Here is a 19,433-nt window from a genome sequence, read left to right on the forward strand (position 1 = left end):
TATACATAACAAAAAAGTGTGAAACAACTGAAAATATGTCATATTCTAGGTTCTTCAAAGTAGCCACCTTTTGCTTTGATTACTGCTTTGCACACTCTTGGCATTCCCTTGATGAGCTTCAAGAGGTAGTCACCTGAAATGGTTTTCACTTCACAGGTGTGCCCTGTCAGGTTTAATAAGTGGGATTTCTTGCCTTATAAATGGGGTTGGGACCATCAGTTGCATTGTGGAGAAGTCAGGTGGATACATAGTTGATAGTCCTACTGAATAAACTGTTAGAATTTGTATTATGGCAAGAAAAAAGCAGCTAAGTAAAGAAAAACGAGTGGCCATCATTACTTTAAGAAATGAAGGTCAGTCAGTCCGAAAAAATTGGGAAAACTTTGAAAGTGTCCTCAAGTGCAGTCACAAAAACCATCAAGCGCTACAAAGAAACTGGCTCACATGCGGACCGCCCCAGGAAAGGAAGACCAAGAGTCACCTCTGCTGCGGAGGATAAGTTCATCCGAGTCACCAGCCTCAGAAATCGCAGGTTAACAGCAGCTCAGATTAGAGACCAGGTCAATGCCACACAGAGTTCTAGCAGCAGACACATCTCTAGAACAACTGTTAAGAGGAGACTGTGTGAATCAGGCCTTCATGGTAAAATATCTGCTAGGAAACCACTGCTAAGGACAGGCAACAAACAGAAGAGACTTGTTTGGGCTAAAGAACACAAGGAATGGACATTAGACCAGTGGAAATCTGTGCTTTGGTCTGATGAGTCCAAATTTGAGATCTTTGTTTCTAACCACCGTGTCTTTGTGCGACGCAGAAAAGGTGAACGGATGGACTCTACATGCCTAGTTCCCACCGTGAGACATGGAGGAGGAGGTGTGATGGTGTGGGGGTGCTTTGCTGGTGACACTGTTGGGGATTTATTCAAAATTGAAGGCATACTGAACCAGCATGGCTACCACAGCATCTTGCAGCGGCATGCTATTCCATCCGGTTTGCGTTTAGTTGGACCATCATTTATTTTTCAACAGGACAATGATCCCAAACACACCTCCAGGCTGTGTAAGGGCTATTTGACCATGAAGGAGAGTGATGGGGTGCTGCGCCAGATGACCTGGCCTCCACAGTCACCGACCTGAACCCAATCGAGATGGTTTGGGGTGAGCTGGACCGCAGAGTGAAGGCAAAAGTTCCAACAAGTGCTAAGCATCTCTGGGAACTCCTTCAAGACTGTTGGAAGACCATTTCAGGTGACTACCTGTTGAAGCTCATCAAGAGAATGCCAAGAGTGTGCAAAGCAGTAATCAAAGCAAAAGGTGGCTACTTTGAAGAACCTAGAATATGACTGACATATTTTCTGTTGTTTCACACTTTTTTGTTATGTATATAATTCCACATGTGTTAATTCATAGTTTTGATGCCTTCAGTGTGAATCTACAATTTTAATAGTCATGAAAATAAAGAAAACTCTTTGAATGAGAAGGTGTGTCCAAACTTTTGGTCTGTACTGTATACTGTAGAAGATAAGTGGCCCTGTGCCGTACTTAAACAGCATGTACAAATGCAGCCCAAAAAGTACAGATCCGGCCTAGCAATTAGCGGTGATCCATAATGCGGATATTACTGCCAGTACGCAACATTTACAGACAGCCTTAAACATTGCAAATTGCGGATCCGCAAAACAGATAAAACCCGTATGCCTTCTGCAATTTTCGGAACAGAACAGGCGGCCCATTATAGAAATGCCTATTGTTGTCTGTAAGACGGACAAGAATAGGACATGATTTTTGCGGGGCCATGGAATGGAGCAACGGATGCAGCCTCATTAAAGTGAATGGGTCTGCATCCGGGCCGCAAAACATTCGGCTCGGAAGTGGAACCAAAACACGTTCGTGTGAATGCGCCCTTAATCAGAGAACAGTTAGGCCTAGTTCATACAGCTGATTTTGTCTAAGAATTTAGGTGTGCCTCCTCTAGTCCTGTGAGAGTGCTGAGTGCTGCCTGAAGTGGCCATGAACCTCACTGGCATTTCTCCATAAATAGTGAATGTTTAACCCATTCCTGATGCAGAACATGCAAAGTTGCCTGTACTGCACATATATCGATGATGCAGTGATGAGGCCCTTTCATTCCACGTGGAATTTAGCATCATCACGCACGTGGAGTACAAGCAGTTTCAGCCCTGTTGAGAATCAGGGGAGCACTGTGTATGTGCCTATAGGCGAAGCTATGGTGCATGAGTGATGAGACAAGGCCAGGCAAGATGGTTGGCTTCAAGAGAATTTTCATAGAGAAAAGCATTTAGGGGAAGGATGGGGGGAGCAAACAGCTGATAACCGGAGAACTCGGCATTTCTCTCCGATAAGATATATTACAAAGTTTTTTATGGTTGCTTGTACTATTGATTTATGCAAAGTTGTGTGAAAAGTTGGTTAACATGTAAACTTTCACAGTTCTTCTCTATGAACTGCTCTAATATTTACTAATACAACAGTCCTCATCTCCTCATATTGGCAGTTCTGTTTTACATCACTAGTCTCGTTTACCACCCTGTTCCTATGTCCTTCGGTGTATAAATATATGACATCTGATATTGTTTTATGCCATGCCTGATGAAGAGACCTCAGTAGTTTGAGAGCTTGCTATATGTTATAATCTTTTCAGTTAGCCATTAGAAGGTATCAAGAGCTGAGACCTCTCAAGTTATCTGTTCCTCCTAAGGTGTTCCACTATGCAATTTCTAATCCTGCCTCTAGGTGCTGCTCTCAAGCCTTTCATATCTGTAGCTGTGGTGTGGTGATAAGATGAGAGAGGTTATACACAAACACAGGTTGCCATCCAGCTCTCATTGTTACAACAGTGGGGAGGGGTCAGCAAAGCCCAGGAGCTGGGGAACCACAGCAAGCAAACGATATGATCTAATTGAGTCCTAATTTCTATAGGGATATATTTCAAGTCTTTTCACTTGATATTATTTAATACAAACATGCAGTACTTCAACATATGAGAGCGTAAGGGGAATGCCATATTTAACCTTAAAAAATACTTTTAACTGAATTGCCAAGATGACAGACATGTTTCGGTGCCCAAGTTGCAAAATGACTTTCAAGTCTTTGTTATTGCAACAAAAGCACAGAGAAAAGTTCTGTATTGGCGGAGACGTTGGCAGAGTGAGAGAAACACGGACACCGCAGGACATGGTAAGTGTTCATCCTGCACTTTGTGTTCCTTCTATTAGTGATAGATCTTTAGAATACATACTGTAGAAAATCCTCCTAAGTACCTGCGCTTGTTACTAGTCTGGTGAAGTACATGTTCATCAAGGAAACTAAGACAACAGCACTGTATACTTCTTACTGGTGTTACTGTATACTTCTTACTGGTGTTACTGTATACTTCTTACTGGTATTACTGTATACTATGCTACCTACTGGTATTACTGTACACTTCTTACTGGTATTACTGTATACTTCTTACTGGTATTACTGTACACTTCTTACTGGTGTTACTGTATACTTCTTACTAATGTTACTGTATAACTCTTACCGGTATTACTGTATACTTCTTCATGGTGTTATTGTATACTTCTTTATGGTGTTATTGTATACTGTACTTCTTACCGGTGATTATTTTACTTCTTACCTGTTTTACTGTATACTTATTGGTGTTACTAGAAGAAAAGAGATTTTGTCCAGCTTGTAGTTGTGGTAATCCAAGGCTTCTTTATTGAAAATTCTGTATAAAATCCAGGTACAGAAAGCAGAGTCTACATGTTTCGGGCACAATGCAATCTTAGCCCTTACTCATCATGAGTAAGGGCTAAGATTGCATTGTGTCCGAAACATGTAGACTCTGCTTTCTGTACCTGGATTTTATACAGAATTTTCAATAAAGAAGCCTTGGATTACCACAACTACAAGCTGGACAAAATCTCTTTTCTTCTATACTTCCGTATTTCTCCTGATTCGGGTGAAGGAGCTGTTCCGTGCTATACCAGTGGAATCCCTGGCAGGTGAGAGCTGCTCAATACTTCTGTTTTCTTCAAATTATTGGTGTTACTGTATACTTCTTACTGGGCTTACTCTATAATTCTTACTGGTGATTATTTTGTACTTTTTACTGGTGCTTACTTTATACTTCTTACTAATGGTTAGGGTACTATCACAGTAGCGTTTTTTCTTTTCCGGCATAGAGTTCCGTCACAGGGGCTCTATACCGGAAAAGAACTGATCAGGCATATCCCCATGCATTCTGAATGGAGAGCAATCCGTTCAGTTTGCATCAGGATGTCTTCAGTTCAGTAGTTTTGACTGATCAGGCAAAAGATAAAACCGTAGCATGCTACGGTTTAATCTCCGGCGAAAAATACTGAATGCTAATGCTGGATCCGTCCTTCCGGCCTGCGCATGCGCAGACTGGTAAAAATGTGAAAAAATATACAAGACGGATTCATCTGTCCGCATGACAAGCGGAGAGACGGATCCGTCCTTGCAATTCATTTGTGAGACGGATCCGTATCTGTCTCACTAATGCTTTCAGTCAGCGGCAGATCGGCGGATCCGGCGGGCAGTTCCGACAACGGAACTGCCTGCCGGATCACACTGCCGCAAGTGTGAAAATAGCCTAATTAGTCTATACCTTTCACTGGTGCTTACTTTATACTTCTTACTGTTGCTTATATACTCTATACTTTCTATTGGTGCTTACTATATACTTCTTACTGGTGTTACTATATACTTCTTACTGGTGTTACTATATACTTCTTAATGTTGTTACTGTAAACTTTTTACTGGTGTTACAGATGGTATACTTCTTTCTGGTGCTTACTCTATACAGTACTTCTTTCTGGTGCTTACTCTATACTTCTTTCTGGTGCTTACTCTATATTTCTTTCTGGTGCTTACTCTATACTTCTTTCAGGTGCTTACTCTATACAGTACTTCTTTCTGGTGCTTACTCTATACTTCTTTCTGGTGCTTACTCTGTACTTCTTTCTGGTGCTTACTCTATATTTCTTGCTGGTGCTTACTCTATACTTCTTTCTGGTGCTTACTCTATACAGTACTTCTTTCTGGTGCTTACTCTATACTTCTTTCTGGTGCTTACTCTATACAGTACTTCTTTCTGGTGCTTACTCTATACTTCTTTCTGGTGCTTACTCTATACTTCTTTCTGGTGCTTACTCTATATTTCTTGCTGGTGCTTACTCTATACTTTTTCACTGGTCCTTACTCTATTCTGCATACTGTATACTTTTCATTGGTGCTTACTGTATACGTCTTACTGGTGCTTACTCTATACTTCTTACTGGTCCTTACTCTATACTTCTTACTGGTCCTTACTCTATACTGCTTACTGGTGCTTATTAATAACTGCCCTATCAATAGTCATAAAATAGCAAGATTTATAGTTATTAAATAACACCCACAAGTAGACTGCTAGGTGCAAATTAGGTTGTAGGTAATATTCTTAGCATCAATAATGTCCTTTAGGCCTGTCATACCGTATTCTGGTTATATGGAGTGTATCCTGAATACAGAGCCAATGAAATGCTCAGGAGTTATTCAGTGTATTTACCCATCTTTCACACATTTCTCTATATGGTGACATTTCTCCATATTCCATTTCTATATCCAGCATGCTCCTACAGATGCCGTATTCAACCCATAGATGTCAATAGAGCCTAAAAAATATAGGTCCTTAATATGGATTCTGGTAAAAAGCTTAACACAATATTAACATATCTACTGAGGTATATGCAGACAAAACTATCTGTATAACTGACACACAGAGTGTAGTGGTCTCTTGATACAATAATTGGCAGGGGTGTCAGGAGTCAAACCCCCATCATTCTCATATTGATGACCTGTCCCTCATTCTCATATTGATGACCATGAATATGAAAAACCTGGAAAATGTTTCAATAGACAAATTTGAATTTGGCCTTACGCTAAGAAAAACATGGCACCATATTAAAGCAAATATAGCATTCTTTGTAAAACACTACTTCTTGCAAATGACATTTGAAATACAACAAAAGGCTGTATTAGACTGACCGATAGTCAGCCAGATCATCGCTAACAAGCATTCGTAGGAAACTTTCGTTAGGGATGATCTGGAAAAGTAATACTGCCACTGATTACCCGATAAACAAGCAAACGCTCGTTCATTGGGCAATCCAGATTTTTGAGCAGGCTTAAAAATCATCACTTGCTGTGTAATCACGATCTGCTGCCAGCAAACAACAAGTCAGTATGGGGACCAGCGATGGCATTAACAATCGCTTCCCCCCATGCATGTAATAGCAGCGGTCAGGGGTGGATTGGCCATAGACTCTACAGTGAAGTTTCCCATTGGGCGATGCCCCAGGGGGCCACCCAAGTCCTCCTCTCTGCCACTGGTTGGGTACATAATGAGTTCTCAACATCGGAATAATGACATTTGTAAACCCCGTTGAGAATGAGGGTATTCCAATTCCTGTTAGCGAGGAGCTGGCAACATCACCCCAGTGGTCTAATCCTTTTCTCATGTCTGGTAGAGAACACCTGTAAGCCTTGAAAAAAGCTTTTCCTTAATACATGTATGCCCAGAATTTTGTAATGACAGTGTGTTATTTCTGCAGAAGTCCTACAGAGGCAACATTTTAATAGTGAACTCAAAGTAGATGCATTAACAATTATCTACCAAGTAAATTACCTGTTTGGATTTGCCGCTTGGCACTGCTGATTGTAGAGGTTGGAGCTATCCCTTTTCCATATGTGACACTATGTGACAATTTGCTGCTAAAGCAGAAAGAATTTAGGGCATTTTTTCATGTTCTGATGCACAGGACAATGATTGGGAACAAACTAATCATTGCCCAATTGTTGAGACGCAATCCAACTGCATTTATATACAGCAAGTATACTCTCTGTATGGGGATGAGCAATTGTTACTGCGATTATTCATCCCCATACATATTCATTGTTCCTGGGCAGCACATCACTGTCTACACGGCGCAAAGTGCCTCATGATTTTATATGTCCAATGAGCATTTGCTCGTTTGTCGAGAGATTGGTGACAACTTCACACAAGACAACCATTGTGAATGAACATTTATACAAATCCCCAATTTTTTTTTCCAATCTTCGGCCCATGTAAAAGGGTTGAACAGCTGTACCTATGCATGTACTATCATTCTCTATTTGAATCTGAGTGATACCTGTGAATGGGATTTACCTGTTCTTTAAGCATCCTTCACCTATCACATTTTCATGGCAGGTGTGATTAATGCTGTTAAAATGTTATATTTTCACATGTTTATGTTTCTGTAAATTAGGTTGCCCGTCTGAAAAACTCTAGGCGAAATAAAGATGACCATTTGGCGCATCATCAAGCGAAGAAGATAAATGATCATAATGACATGTACTCTACTGAGGAGAAGACTGATTTAGTAAAGGTATGGACAGACGAACCCAGTACTAAACCCAATAAAATCCAAAGACAATATTTTCAAACTTTCTTCTTTTCAGAATCATATGCTGTATTGCTATAGACTTGACCTTAATTTGCGTTTTCATTGCAACCTTAACTTGTTCGATATTGCTGTTCTTTTTTTGTTTCCATAAATGCTATGGAAACAAAAAAAAGAACTGCGATCTCAAACAAGGAGTTATATGTGTTCTATTATAGTAAGAAAGAAAAGCATGTAAGAAAAAATTAAATAAAAACTAAGATATACACTCACCTAAAGAATTATTAGGAACACCATACTAATGCGGGGTTGGACCCCCTTTTGCCTTCAGAACTGCCTTAATTCTACGTGGCATTGATTCAACAAGGTGCTGATAGCATTCTTTAGAAATGTTGGCCCATATTGATAGGATAGCATCTTGCAGTTGATGGAGATTTGAGGGATGCACATCCAGGGCACGAAGCTCCCGTTCCACCACATCCCAAAGATGCTCTATTGGGTTGAGATCTGGTGACTGTGGAGGCAATTTTAGTACAGTGAACTCATTGTCATGTTCAAGAAACCAATTTGAAATGATTCGAGCTTTGTGACATGGTGCATTATCCTGCTGGAAGTAGCCATCAGAGGATGGGTACATGGTGGTCATGAAGGGATGGACATGGTCAGAAACAATGCTCAGGTAGCCCGTGGCATTTAAACGATGGCCAATTGGCACTAAGGGGCCTAAAGTGTGCCCAATAAACATCCCCCACACCATTACACCACCACCACCAGCCTGCACGGTGGTAACAAGGCATGATGGATACATGTTATCATTCTGTTTACGCCAAATTTGGACTCTACCATTTGAATGTCTCAACAGAAATCGAGACTCATCAGACCAGGCAACATTTTTCCAGTTTTCAACAGTCCAATTTTGGTGAGCTTGTGCAAATTGTAGCCTCTTTTTCCTATTTGTAGTGGAGATGAGTGGTACCTGGTAGGGTCTTCTGCTGTTGTAGCCCACCTTTCTTTCCCATTCTGACATTCAGTTTGGAGTTCAGGAGATTGTCTTGACCAGGACCACAACCCTACATGCATTGAAGCAACTGCCATGTGATTGGTTGACTAGATAGTCGCATTAATGAGAAATAGAACAGGTATTCCTAATAATTCTTTAGGTGAGTGTATACTCTTAAGAACAATGTGTGAATAAAAAACATCTACCCACATGTCCCTGAGATCAAAAATAAATTATTATAGGTCTCCAAGGTCAAAAAACAAAGAATCTGTGTATTTTTGAAAAAAATACATAGAAAACGCATTGAAAATGCAAGTGCATTTTTTGTAGCATATTTTTGTTCTATGTTATTTAAATATGGGTTTATCAAAAAATATGTCTCCATAAACAACATATCTTGATATATCAAGATTAATGGTATGTCTTAATGCCTTGTTGCTCGCTATGTTGACACTTGATATAAGTTAGCAAGATCCATGCCACCTTTTAGCTGGATCAATAATGTGGAGACAGCACACCAAAGACGGCATATAGCTTCAATTCAATATTTTTTTCACCAGTGGTACAATCTCAGAGTGCATTTATGGCTTATTGCGACGTTTCGAGCCCAGTTTGGTGCCCTTTATCAAGCTGGAAAGACCGGGTGTCAGAATTCCATGGCGCGCCATAAATGCACTCTGAGATTGTACCACTGGTGAAATAAATATTGAATTTAAGCTATATGCCGTCTTTGGTGTGCTGTCTCCACATTATTGATACAAGTTATTTACAGACACCTTGGGTGGAAGGAGTCAGAGGGGACGTGCACCCACAATAGCCATCAATAAGACGTATTGTGAATAGAAACTTTTTAGCTGGATCTTATAGAGAAGTTTTGTCCCACCCAAGAACTTGGTATAAATAGTAGAGGAAAATGGATTACATGTATGAGCCACTGAAGAAGGAGCCAGCAGCTCCGAAACACGTGTGGTGTAACTACTTATCCAAAAAGACATCCCCGGCATTATTACAGCTGCAATATATGAGAGCAGAACAAAATCACTAGCTACAGACCCCGGTATTATCAATAAACAGCAAGCTGCATCGGAGGGTAAGCTACAAGCTTCAACACGTGGGACGCCAATACAAAGCCATTGCATAAGCTGATACATGGGGAGCCAGGCCGAGAGCAATACACAGTGCCACCACAGATAATAAATTCTGGGAAGACATCAAGGCGATAAAGTCAATCAAATCAACAAAAGTGAAAGTTATATTTTCTATATATATGTATCCACACTATACCGATAGTATCTACTCTAGTTATATAATGGTATATAGGTAACAAATAAAAGGTATATCTGTATCTTGAAAAGGAGATGAAAGACAACAAATAATCATGAACATTGATCCTTAAATGAAATTATGTATACTATTTGGACTAAGTAACATTACTAACTGCCTGCAATCCTAAAACACTGATTTGCAAATGAAATTGAATCAGGATTAAGCGACATTATTGATTATTTATAGCTATTTTAAGGGTTCTTTCATACGAGCGGATGCCGTGCGTAAAATCTGCTGTGTGAAAGAATGCCAAAAAATTAACATGACTGATAATGCTCCGTGCCTTTCTGTGATCTTTTTGCTACAAAATCACGGTGTCAACTTTATCTCACTGTGATTTTGCAGTAAAGAGGCACGGAGCATTATCAGTCATGTTAATGCTCCGTGTCTCTGCTGTCCGGAGCGCGGCTTGGCATTCTTTCGTGCAGCGGATTCCACGCACGGCATCCACTCATGTGAAAGAGCCCTAAGGCTACTTTCACACTACCATTTTTCTTTTCCGGCACTGAGTTCCGTCAAAAGGGCTCAATGCCGGAAAAGAACTAATCAAGCATACCCCCATGCATTCTGAAAAAAAATGCGCAGACCAAAAAAAAGGTGAAAAAAATAAATGCCAGATCCGTTTTGCCGGATGACACCGGAAAGACGGATCCGGCATTTCAATGCATTTTTTTTTTTTGGACTGATCAGGCATTTTTAAGACTGATCAGGATCCTGATCAGTCTTACTAATGCCATCAGTTGGCATACGTTTTGCCGGATCCGGCAGGCAGTTCTGGCGACAGAACTGCTTGCCGGATCATTCTGCCGCAAGTGTGAAAGTAGCCTAAGTTATACACATTAATCATTGGATATACCAAAGACATTTGAAACATTTATTGGATGAATTAAGAACATTTTGATTAATTTGATAATTTTTTGGAACAAGCAATATTATTCATCACTTTCTGGATATTTTTATTTTTATTTTTTTTAATAAAATACTTTACTTATGTACATATTTCATAAAATAGGAATCATGTTTTTACTTACCTGATTAAGGATCATATATACAACTAATAAGTGACTAACCACCTTATGAGCTTCTGATACAAACATGTTTATTGCATTTTTTGACATTTCTATTTTTTTTTTTTTGTTGAATATTCTTTGTATTTTGTAGTGTATATTTCATTTAATTATTTATGTCTGATATAATTGATGTATTAAAGAATGAATCTTCAATGCAGCCCTAGGTGGCATAGTGCCTGTTAATACTTTGTAATATAGACCATTGATACTAAAAGGCCGAGGGGTGGGCCTATAACAGTGCACGTAATACCAGAAATTGAGACGGGTGAGCCAGTATACCTTTTCTCTGTATTTAATAATTGGCCTCGTTTTTTAATGATAGTTTTCAAAATCTACTATTTTTAGATGAATGGAATTGCCACACCAGAATCCAGGACAAAGAATAATGAAACACAACTGCGCTACCTCGCTGAGGCTCACAGCAAGCAAATCAGTGAAATTATGTCTCAGAACAGACTATTGGAAAAACAAAGAGATGGTAAAGTCACTGTACATCCAATTTAAAAGGGTTGTCCAAGGCATACTTAGAAACATACCTGTTAAAAAGTAATCTGGTGATTAAAAGGTCTTTTAATAGGAAATAAAAATTGAGTGGCCTTACTAATATGTACATTGTGTAGCATAGATGCACATTGATTGCAGTGGGAACGCCTTAAAGGGGTTCTCCAGGAATGAGTTTAAAATGGTCACCAGTCTTAGAATGAGAGGACTGATTTCCTCCACTTGTATGGCTGTCTACGAGGGTTAGAGGACTTGCCCTCCCTACACACTATGCTCTAGCATATACAGTCCTGATCAAAAGTTTAAGACCACTTGAAAAATGGCAAAAAATCATATTTAGCATGGCTGGATCTTAACAAGGTTCCAAGTAGAGCTTCAACATGCAACAAGAAGAAATGGGAGTGAGACAAAACATTTTTTGAGCATTCAATATAATGAAAACAACGAATAAACTGAAACAGGCTGTTTTTCAGCTGATTAAAAGTTTAGGACCACACCTCCAAAAAAAAACTAAACTCCCCCAAAACAGAAATCCAACTTCCAAACATGAACTCAGTAATGAGTAGCTCCGCCGTTATTGTTGATCACTTCAAAAATTAGTTTCGGCATGGTTGATGCAAACGTTTCCATGAGGTGAGTAGGAACATTTCTCCAAGTGGTGAAGACGGCCGCACGAAGGCCATCTACTGTCTGGAACTGTTGTCCATTTTTGTAAACTTCCCTTGCTATCCATCCCCAAAGGTTCTCAATTGAATTTAGATCAGGGGAACAGGCAGTATGGGCCAAAAGAGTGATGTTATTCTCCTGGAAGAAGTCCCTTGTCCTGCGGGCATTGTGTACTGTAGCGTTGTCCTGTTGAAAACCCCAGTCGTTACCACACAGACGAGGGCCCTCAGTCATGAGGAATGCTCTCTGCAACATCTGGACATAGCCAGCGGCCGTTTGACGCCCCTGCACTTCCTGAAGCTTCATTGTTCCACTGAAGGAAAAAGCACCCCAGACCATTATGGCGCCCCCTCCGCTGTGATGCATAGAAAACATCTCAGGTGGGATCTGCTTGTCATGTCAGTAACGTTGGAAACCATCAGGACCATCAAGGTAAAAAAAATTCTCATCAGAGAATAAAACTTTCTTCCACCTTTGAATGTCCCATGTTTGGTGCTCTCTTGCAAAGTCCAAACAAGCAGTTCTGTGACGTTCAAGGAGACTAGGTCTTTGAAGACGTTTTTTGTTTTTGAAGCCCTTCAGTCTCAGATGCCGTCTGATGGTTATGGGGCTGCAGTCATCACCAGTAAGAGCCTTAATTTGGGTCGAGGATCGTCCAGTGTCTTGACGGACAGCCAATTGGATCCTCCGGCTCAGTGCTGATGACATTTGTTTGGGTCTTCCACTTGACTTTTTTGTTCCATAACCCTCAGGATCATTTAAGAAATTCTTACTGCATCCCACCTCAGCAGCGATGGCGCACTGTGAGAGACCCTGCTTATGCAGTTCAACAACCCGACCACGTTCAAAAAGGGAGAGTTTTTTTGCCTTTGCCATCACAACGTGTGACTACCTGACAGAAAATGACAATGAATCCACATCTTTGCACAGATTTGGCCTTTTAAAGGCATGTGGTCCTAAAATTTTGATCAGCTGAAAAACAGCCTGTTTTAGTTTAATCGTTATTTTCAATTAATTTAATGCTCAAAAAATGTTTTGTCTCACTCTCATTTCTTCTTGTTGCATGTTGAAGCTCTACTTGGATCCTTGTTAAGATCCAACAATGTAAAATATGATTTTTGCCATTTTTTAAGTGGTCTTAAACTTTTGATCAGGACTGTACTACACATCGGTGAGTGTTCCTGTCAGGCTGCTCAGCCATGATGGCATATCATAGGCAGGATCACAACATTACCATCCAGTGTAGTGAGGCCCCGTCCTTATTCCGCTAGGCAGCTCTACAAGTGGTGGCAACCAGCCTTGCTCACATTCTTGGACAGATTGCTGGCAGCCATTTTCCAAGCATTCCTGGAGAACCCCTTTAATGGTGTACTTTTCCTGTGATGGCACGGCCGAAAATGTAACTACTTTTCAATAAGCATCAGCAATTCACTGAAAAGTACAAAAATTTACTGGAAAATAGTCATACTTATATAACATTGAAACACTAGATCACTGCAAGACACAGCCAGGCCCAATGGTACATGATAAAGGAAGCACAAGTGAAAAACACTAAAGAACATCCATTTACATACCTCCCATCTGTGAAAGAAGGGGATGCTTAGTACTCTATGTGCACATAGATAGGGTTTTTATGGTTATGTGTAGTATATCGTGCCAGCTAAGGGTGCTGACACATGTTCAAGATTTTTTATGGAGCTTTTGAGGCCAAAATCAGGTGTGGATCATAACAGGAGACAAAGTATTAGGGTAAATACTACTTCTCCACATTTTTCAATCCACTCCTGGTTTTAGCTTCAAAAACTGCATTAAAAAACCTAAATGTGCATCAGCACCCTAACAGCCTATTGGTCACGTCCATACTATTTGATTCAGCTGCAGATTCCATCAACAATGTAAGTAAACTGCACATATACTGACACCCCATTGTCTCCCGATATTACAAAAACTGGCTGCATCCTGCCAAAAAGTTAGTCGATATTTTGGCCAAAATATGCAATCTTGCAACTGACATCATTTGCCTTTTTTCTGTGATATGTATTGATCACATTAAATGAAATAATATACTGTATAGTGGTATATGTTTAGCCAGGGGCGTAGCTATATAGCGGGTGCAAAGGTAGCAGTCGCTACTGGGCCCGGGAGCCTAAGGGGACCCAAAGACCCTTGGGCCGCATAAAAATACACCAGTATTATAGAAAGTTAATTCTGGTCCAGTTACACCTCTGGCGGTAGGGAAGGGGTTAGGTCAAGAATTTGGTAAGGAGGGGGTGCTGTTTCAATTTTTTACTCAGGCAGCACGAAGGCTATGTGCTTCCCTGCCCCTGGCTACAAAGCACTGAGGGACCCATGATCCTTTAGCTACCCCCCTGTGGTTAGCGCTGTTGCCTTGCAGCTCTGAGGTCTTAGGTTTGAACATCTGCATGGAGTTTGTATGCATGGGTACGCCCGGGGCTTTTTCCCATAAAAAAAAGCACTGTTATGTTAATTTGACATTTAGAATATGAGCCCTAATGGTGGTACAGACCGGTGTGTGGAGACCTTTTGTTAGATGTATTGATATTCATGTGTCCACTTACATTAGATAATCTGACATACCCCAATTTGGAAGAACCCGATGGGAGCAGATCCCTTTGAAATGTGTTTTCCACTATTATTTTTCATTACTTTTAATATAATTAGTAGTCAACATTTTTGCCTGTTCTCTGTAAGTGCTAGAGTGCCATAGACTAGATCCTGTGTTGCTGAATCATGCATGTAATCTCATCTAACACAATCACAGATATCGTGCAAAGACTGAACGAGATAACAGCTCGAACCCGTAATACCGACTACTTGGAAAACATGATAAGACATTTGACTGCTCAAGAGCAAAAGAATGAACAGCTTTTAGCTACTATGAAGCAACAAATAGACCTGCTGCAGACTGAAGCCATGTAAGACCAATGTTTTTTAGTATTGCTTATTTTTATTTATTTATTGTATTTTTACAAAGGACAACCCATAATGCCTAACTATACTTTACGTTTATAGTCTTTTTGATCAGGTACTTCTAAGTTTCAGATGAATGACTGCATTGATTACTGTAAGAAACAAATGATAAATTTTGTAAAATTAGAGATACCCCTCTTCTCCTACAGCATAACGCCTTTCCGGCAGGCTGTTCCGGTGAGGGGACAACCTGCCGGATCCATGCTACCGCAAGTCCTCCATGCCGCTGGATGTCTGGCTGCAGCACGGTAAACATGCTGTGAGACGGCCAGACAAAAACGGCAGCGTGCCGTAGTTTTGGTCTGGCCGCCTCTCGACATGTTTGCTCCTGCCTGCCCCCATTATAGTTAATTGGGCCAGAGCGGACCTCCAGCGGCACGGTGGACTTGCGATAGCACGGATCTGGCAGGTTTTTCCGGAACAGCTTGCCGGGAAAAGCTACCACAAGTGTGAAAGTAGCCTAAGGCCTATTTACAAAAAAAGATCAACGATATATGACATGATCATTGTCTACTGTTGATCTTATCTGATCGAGCATGCATGAAAGAGAAGCTCCTCTCTTGACATGTCTGTTTTAGTAACTATGTGTCAGACTGTGCAGGGACACACCCTCAACTGGTAACCCCCATCTGGACCATCATTGCAGATTGCTAGTAATTCATTCATAATGTGTAGCAGGAATAATAAAGGAATGACACAACACAGTCATAAGAATAGATGCTCCAGAATGAAGCTATTGAAACAGGCAGGCCATGAGAGATTACTGCCTTACTGGTCATCTTCAAAAACCTTAGTTTTTGGCACCAAAGACTTTCACCAGCTTTCAGGAGAGCCATCACTGTATGTGAGTCCAAGATTGGATTATATTTATTGCATCTATAAGTGGGGAAAATGAGGCCCTGTTGGTGTCTGATGTTTGTATTTCTAAGCTTGGAAACATTTCTACCAATGAAATAGAATCCATTTGGCGCTAAAATGTGGATAGAATACTGTATAACTCATGTGGTAGAATTTTTTCTTATTTTTTTACTGAAAATTTTCTTTAGTTTCTGTTAGTTTGAATGGCTTATATGTGAGCTAAGTTATCTTTTTACTTGACAGTTTTTAGTCCATGTCTTTTAAGTATGCAGTATTTTCTTTCAACGTTAAACAGCATGCAGAAAGAATACATTGTTGTCATGAAAACTTTAAAGAGGACCTGTAACCTCTCCCAGTGGTGTAGCGTGGGTTGCCAGCACCCGGGGCTAGCCAAGTATTGCGCCCCCCCCCCCCCTCCAACCTGTGGCCACGCCCCCTTTTTTTACAGATAATGTAGTAGATGTCACTTGCAGTCCTATGTAACACCACAGATAACACGGTGATAACTCTGTGTACAGATAATGTAGTAGATGTCACCTGCAGTCCTATGTAACACCACAGATAACACGGCCATAACTCTCTGTGTACGGATAATGTAGTAGATGGGTGTGAGCCCCCAGAATTCAGAACACACACAGTGTGACCTGAAGTCTGGGGTCAAGATGTGGCAGGGTGCGCCAAATTCTATATCCACCCTCCCATCACTACAAGAACATACAGGGTAACACAGCGCCACATACCTCTTACATCCAGTGATGTCTCCTTTGATGTAGATGTTCTCTTTCCTCATCTTCTCCTTTCAGACCTTCAGACCAGAACACGAATTGGGCCAGTTTGACAAAAAGAAATCTTTGTTTACTACTTTTCCATCATCCTCCCATCTTCTGGACAAATCATCCTACCACCCCCAATATTGTGCTGCTGTGCTCCCCAATACTATACTGCAGAAACAGATAAACCCCCCGATAATAGTAGTACCATGCAGATAGTGCGCCCAACAAATAGTGCCCCTGACACTAATATAATTGTGGTAGGCTGATACTGTGCCAAGGTGCCCCCACAGTAATAGTGCTCCCAAAAGTCCCACCAATAGGAATAATTCTCTGCTAGAGCATACATGGTAGTAATAGTGCTCCTACAGTGCCCCCAACATGTCCCCACTGTACCCCAGAGGTAATAATGCTCCCATAGTGCTCATACTAGTAATCATGTTCCCCCTAGACCCCTAGTAGTAATAAAGCCTACCATAATGCCCCCCAGTAGTAATAATTCTCCTTATAATGTGCAAAACTCCTTTTTAATGCCCCCAGTTGAGCTAATTTCCCCATAGTGCCCCCATGATGTGCCAGTATAAAATACCCCCATAGTGCTCCTCTCCCCCTTCCTCCTAGAGCCCCCCATAATGTACCATTATAAAATGCCCCAGTATATGCCCTCAGTGTTCCCCATAATTTGCAAGTATAAAATACCCCTTCTTAGTGCCCCCATAGATGAGCCCATAGTACTCCTCTCTCCCATTCCCCATAGTACCCACCATAATGTGCCCCAGTATAAAATGCCCCTATACATTGCCCCCCATATAAAATACTTCTTCTTTGTGGCCTCAGTAGATGTCCTCAATAATGTGCCAGTAAAAAGTGCCCCCAATAATGTGCCAGTAAGAAGTGCCCCCATAGATGCCCCCACAGGGCCCCCAATAATGTGCCAGTAAGATGTGCCCCCATAGATGCCAGAACAGTGCCCCCCAATAATGTACTAGTAAGATGTGCCCCCATAGATGCCCCCTAATCATGTGCCAGTGAGAAGTGCTTCCCATAGACATAGATGGCCCCCCAATCATGTGCCAGTTAGAAGTGCCCCTCATAGATGGCCCCCCAATTATGTGCCAGTAGCCATTATTGTACCATATAGAAAAATAAACACTTATACTTCCCCTCCCCTCCGACCTGTGTTCCGCTCTGTACAGCCTCTCCCTCCCCTGCCCCGCAGCACATGCATCTGTATTGCTGTCCTGAGGACTGTGATACAGATGACTACAGGGATGAGCGCTATGCCACTGACCTCTTCTGACATGTCAGTTGTAGTTAGTAACAACAATTCTGGAGCTTGTTTTCTTATGATTCTATCTTGTGCTGTTCTTTTGCTATTCCTGCTAGACTTTTATGGCTAAAGGTACAGATGGGAGTTACCAGTTACCAGTCTGACACTGGTAGCACTGATTGGATAGTGTCAGACTGTGCAGAGCCCCCCCCCCCCCCCCCCCCCAAACTGGTAACTCTCATCTGTACCTTTATCCATGAACTTCTACCAAGAAGAATGGCACAACATAGTCATGTCCCAACACTGTTATTACATGGGGAATACAACAGCTACTAAAACAGTCATGTCAGGAACAGTGATGGGTCCTCTTTAAGACAAACTTTCATTAGCGTTTGAATATTATTTAGGAATATGGTTATAGACTGGGATGGTATCTAATTTTGTGCCTTCACTGATGGTAATAGCATCAGGTTAAAAGAGTCTGAACTGTAAAGCACTGAGGAATATGTTGACACTATATAAATAAAGATTATTATTCTTATTATAAAGAGTTGCCTGTGAGCTCTAAAATATTGTAAAAGAGAACCTCTTAGGTCATGACTATGAATTTGATCTCCTAATATTTTAAGTGTCAAATTTAGAGTGGTTCTCACAAGCCATTTTGATGCAATTTTTGAAGCCAAACCTAGCAGTAGATTTAAAAACAGAGAAGTAGGATCTTTCCTTTCCGTTTAGTATCCACTCTGGAATTGGCTTCAAAAACTAAATAAAAAAACAGCATCAAAACATTTGAAAGCATAAAAAACTTCTAAAAGGATTTGGATTTTCTTTATTATTTGAGCTTTATATTCTAGAAAAAAAGGAATTGCAACAAAACACAGTGAATACCCATTCTCTCGGAAAATAGAAAGAGCTCCAATTCAACAACCATTTGTTCCAATTTTTGGAGGTGGATGCTTGACCTCTGAAATCAGGTAAACATTTTTTATCCTGGAGTCTACAGTAAATAAAGGGTGCAAAAACATACAAATCACCTGTAGGTACACTAATGTTTATACGTAAAGTATGAAGTTACTCATGGTGTAGACCCTTGTAATATATGATCATTCTTTCAGTGCTATATAGAAATGACTGATCATGAGGAATCAGAGAGGAGGTAGATTTTAGACTCTACTAGGGTCCAGAGGACAATATCAGTAGACTTGAATCAAGGATCATAGCTCTTGCCTCATGAGGCACTGCCTCAGTGTACGTTCCAGCAATTGAACTTCCAATGGTCAAAGTTTTATGGTATATCTAATTCATGCACCATCGGCAGCATAATGGTACTGTTGTCTTGCAACTTCAGGGTCTAGAGTTTGAGTCCAACCATGGGACACATTTACATGGAGTTTGTATGTTCTCCCCGTGTTTGCGTCAGTTTTCACCACTTTCCTCCCACACAGCAAAAACATACTGATAAGTTAATTTGGAATTTAGATTGTCAGGCCTAATGGGGACAGGGACCCATGTGAGTGATGCCTATCTGTGC

General features: G+C 40.8%; 1 protein-coding gene across 1 annotated transcript in view; it reads left to right on the top strand.

Annotated features, from left to right (window-relative positions):
- Window positions 1-2,888: 2,888 nt before the first annotated feature.
- LOC122931611 (coiled-coil domain-containing protein 17-like) overlaps window positions 2,889-19,433 on the top strand; it is a 45,090-nt gene continuing 28,545 nt past the window's right edge. The window contains exons 1-5 of the mRNA XM_044285689.1: window positions 2,889-3,197; window positions 7,316-7,435; window positions 11,192-11,324; window positions 14,796-14,949; window positions 18,757-18,876. Of these exons, the coding sequence (XP_044141624.1) occupies window positions 3,063-3,197; window positions 7,316-7,435; window positions 11,192-11,324; window positions 14,796-14,949; window positions 18,757-18,876 (662 nt within the window). The 5' untranslated portion in view covers window positions 2,889-3,062. The remainder of the gene's footprint in view (window positions 3,198-7,315; window positions 7,436-11,191; window positions 11,325-14,795; window positions 14,950-18,756; window positions 18,877-19,433) is intronic.

Source organism: Bufo gargarizans, chromosome 1 (assembly GCF_014858855.1).
Source record: "Bufo gargarizans isolate SCDJY-AF-19 chromosome 1, ASM1485885v1, whole genome shotgun sequence".
Lineage (NCBI taxonomy): Eukaryota > Metazoa > Chordata > Amphibia > Anura > Bufonidae > Bufo > Bufo gargarizans.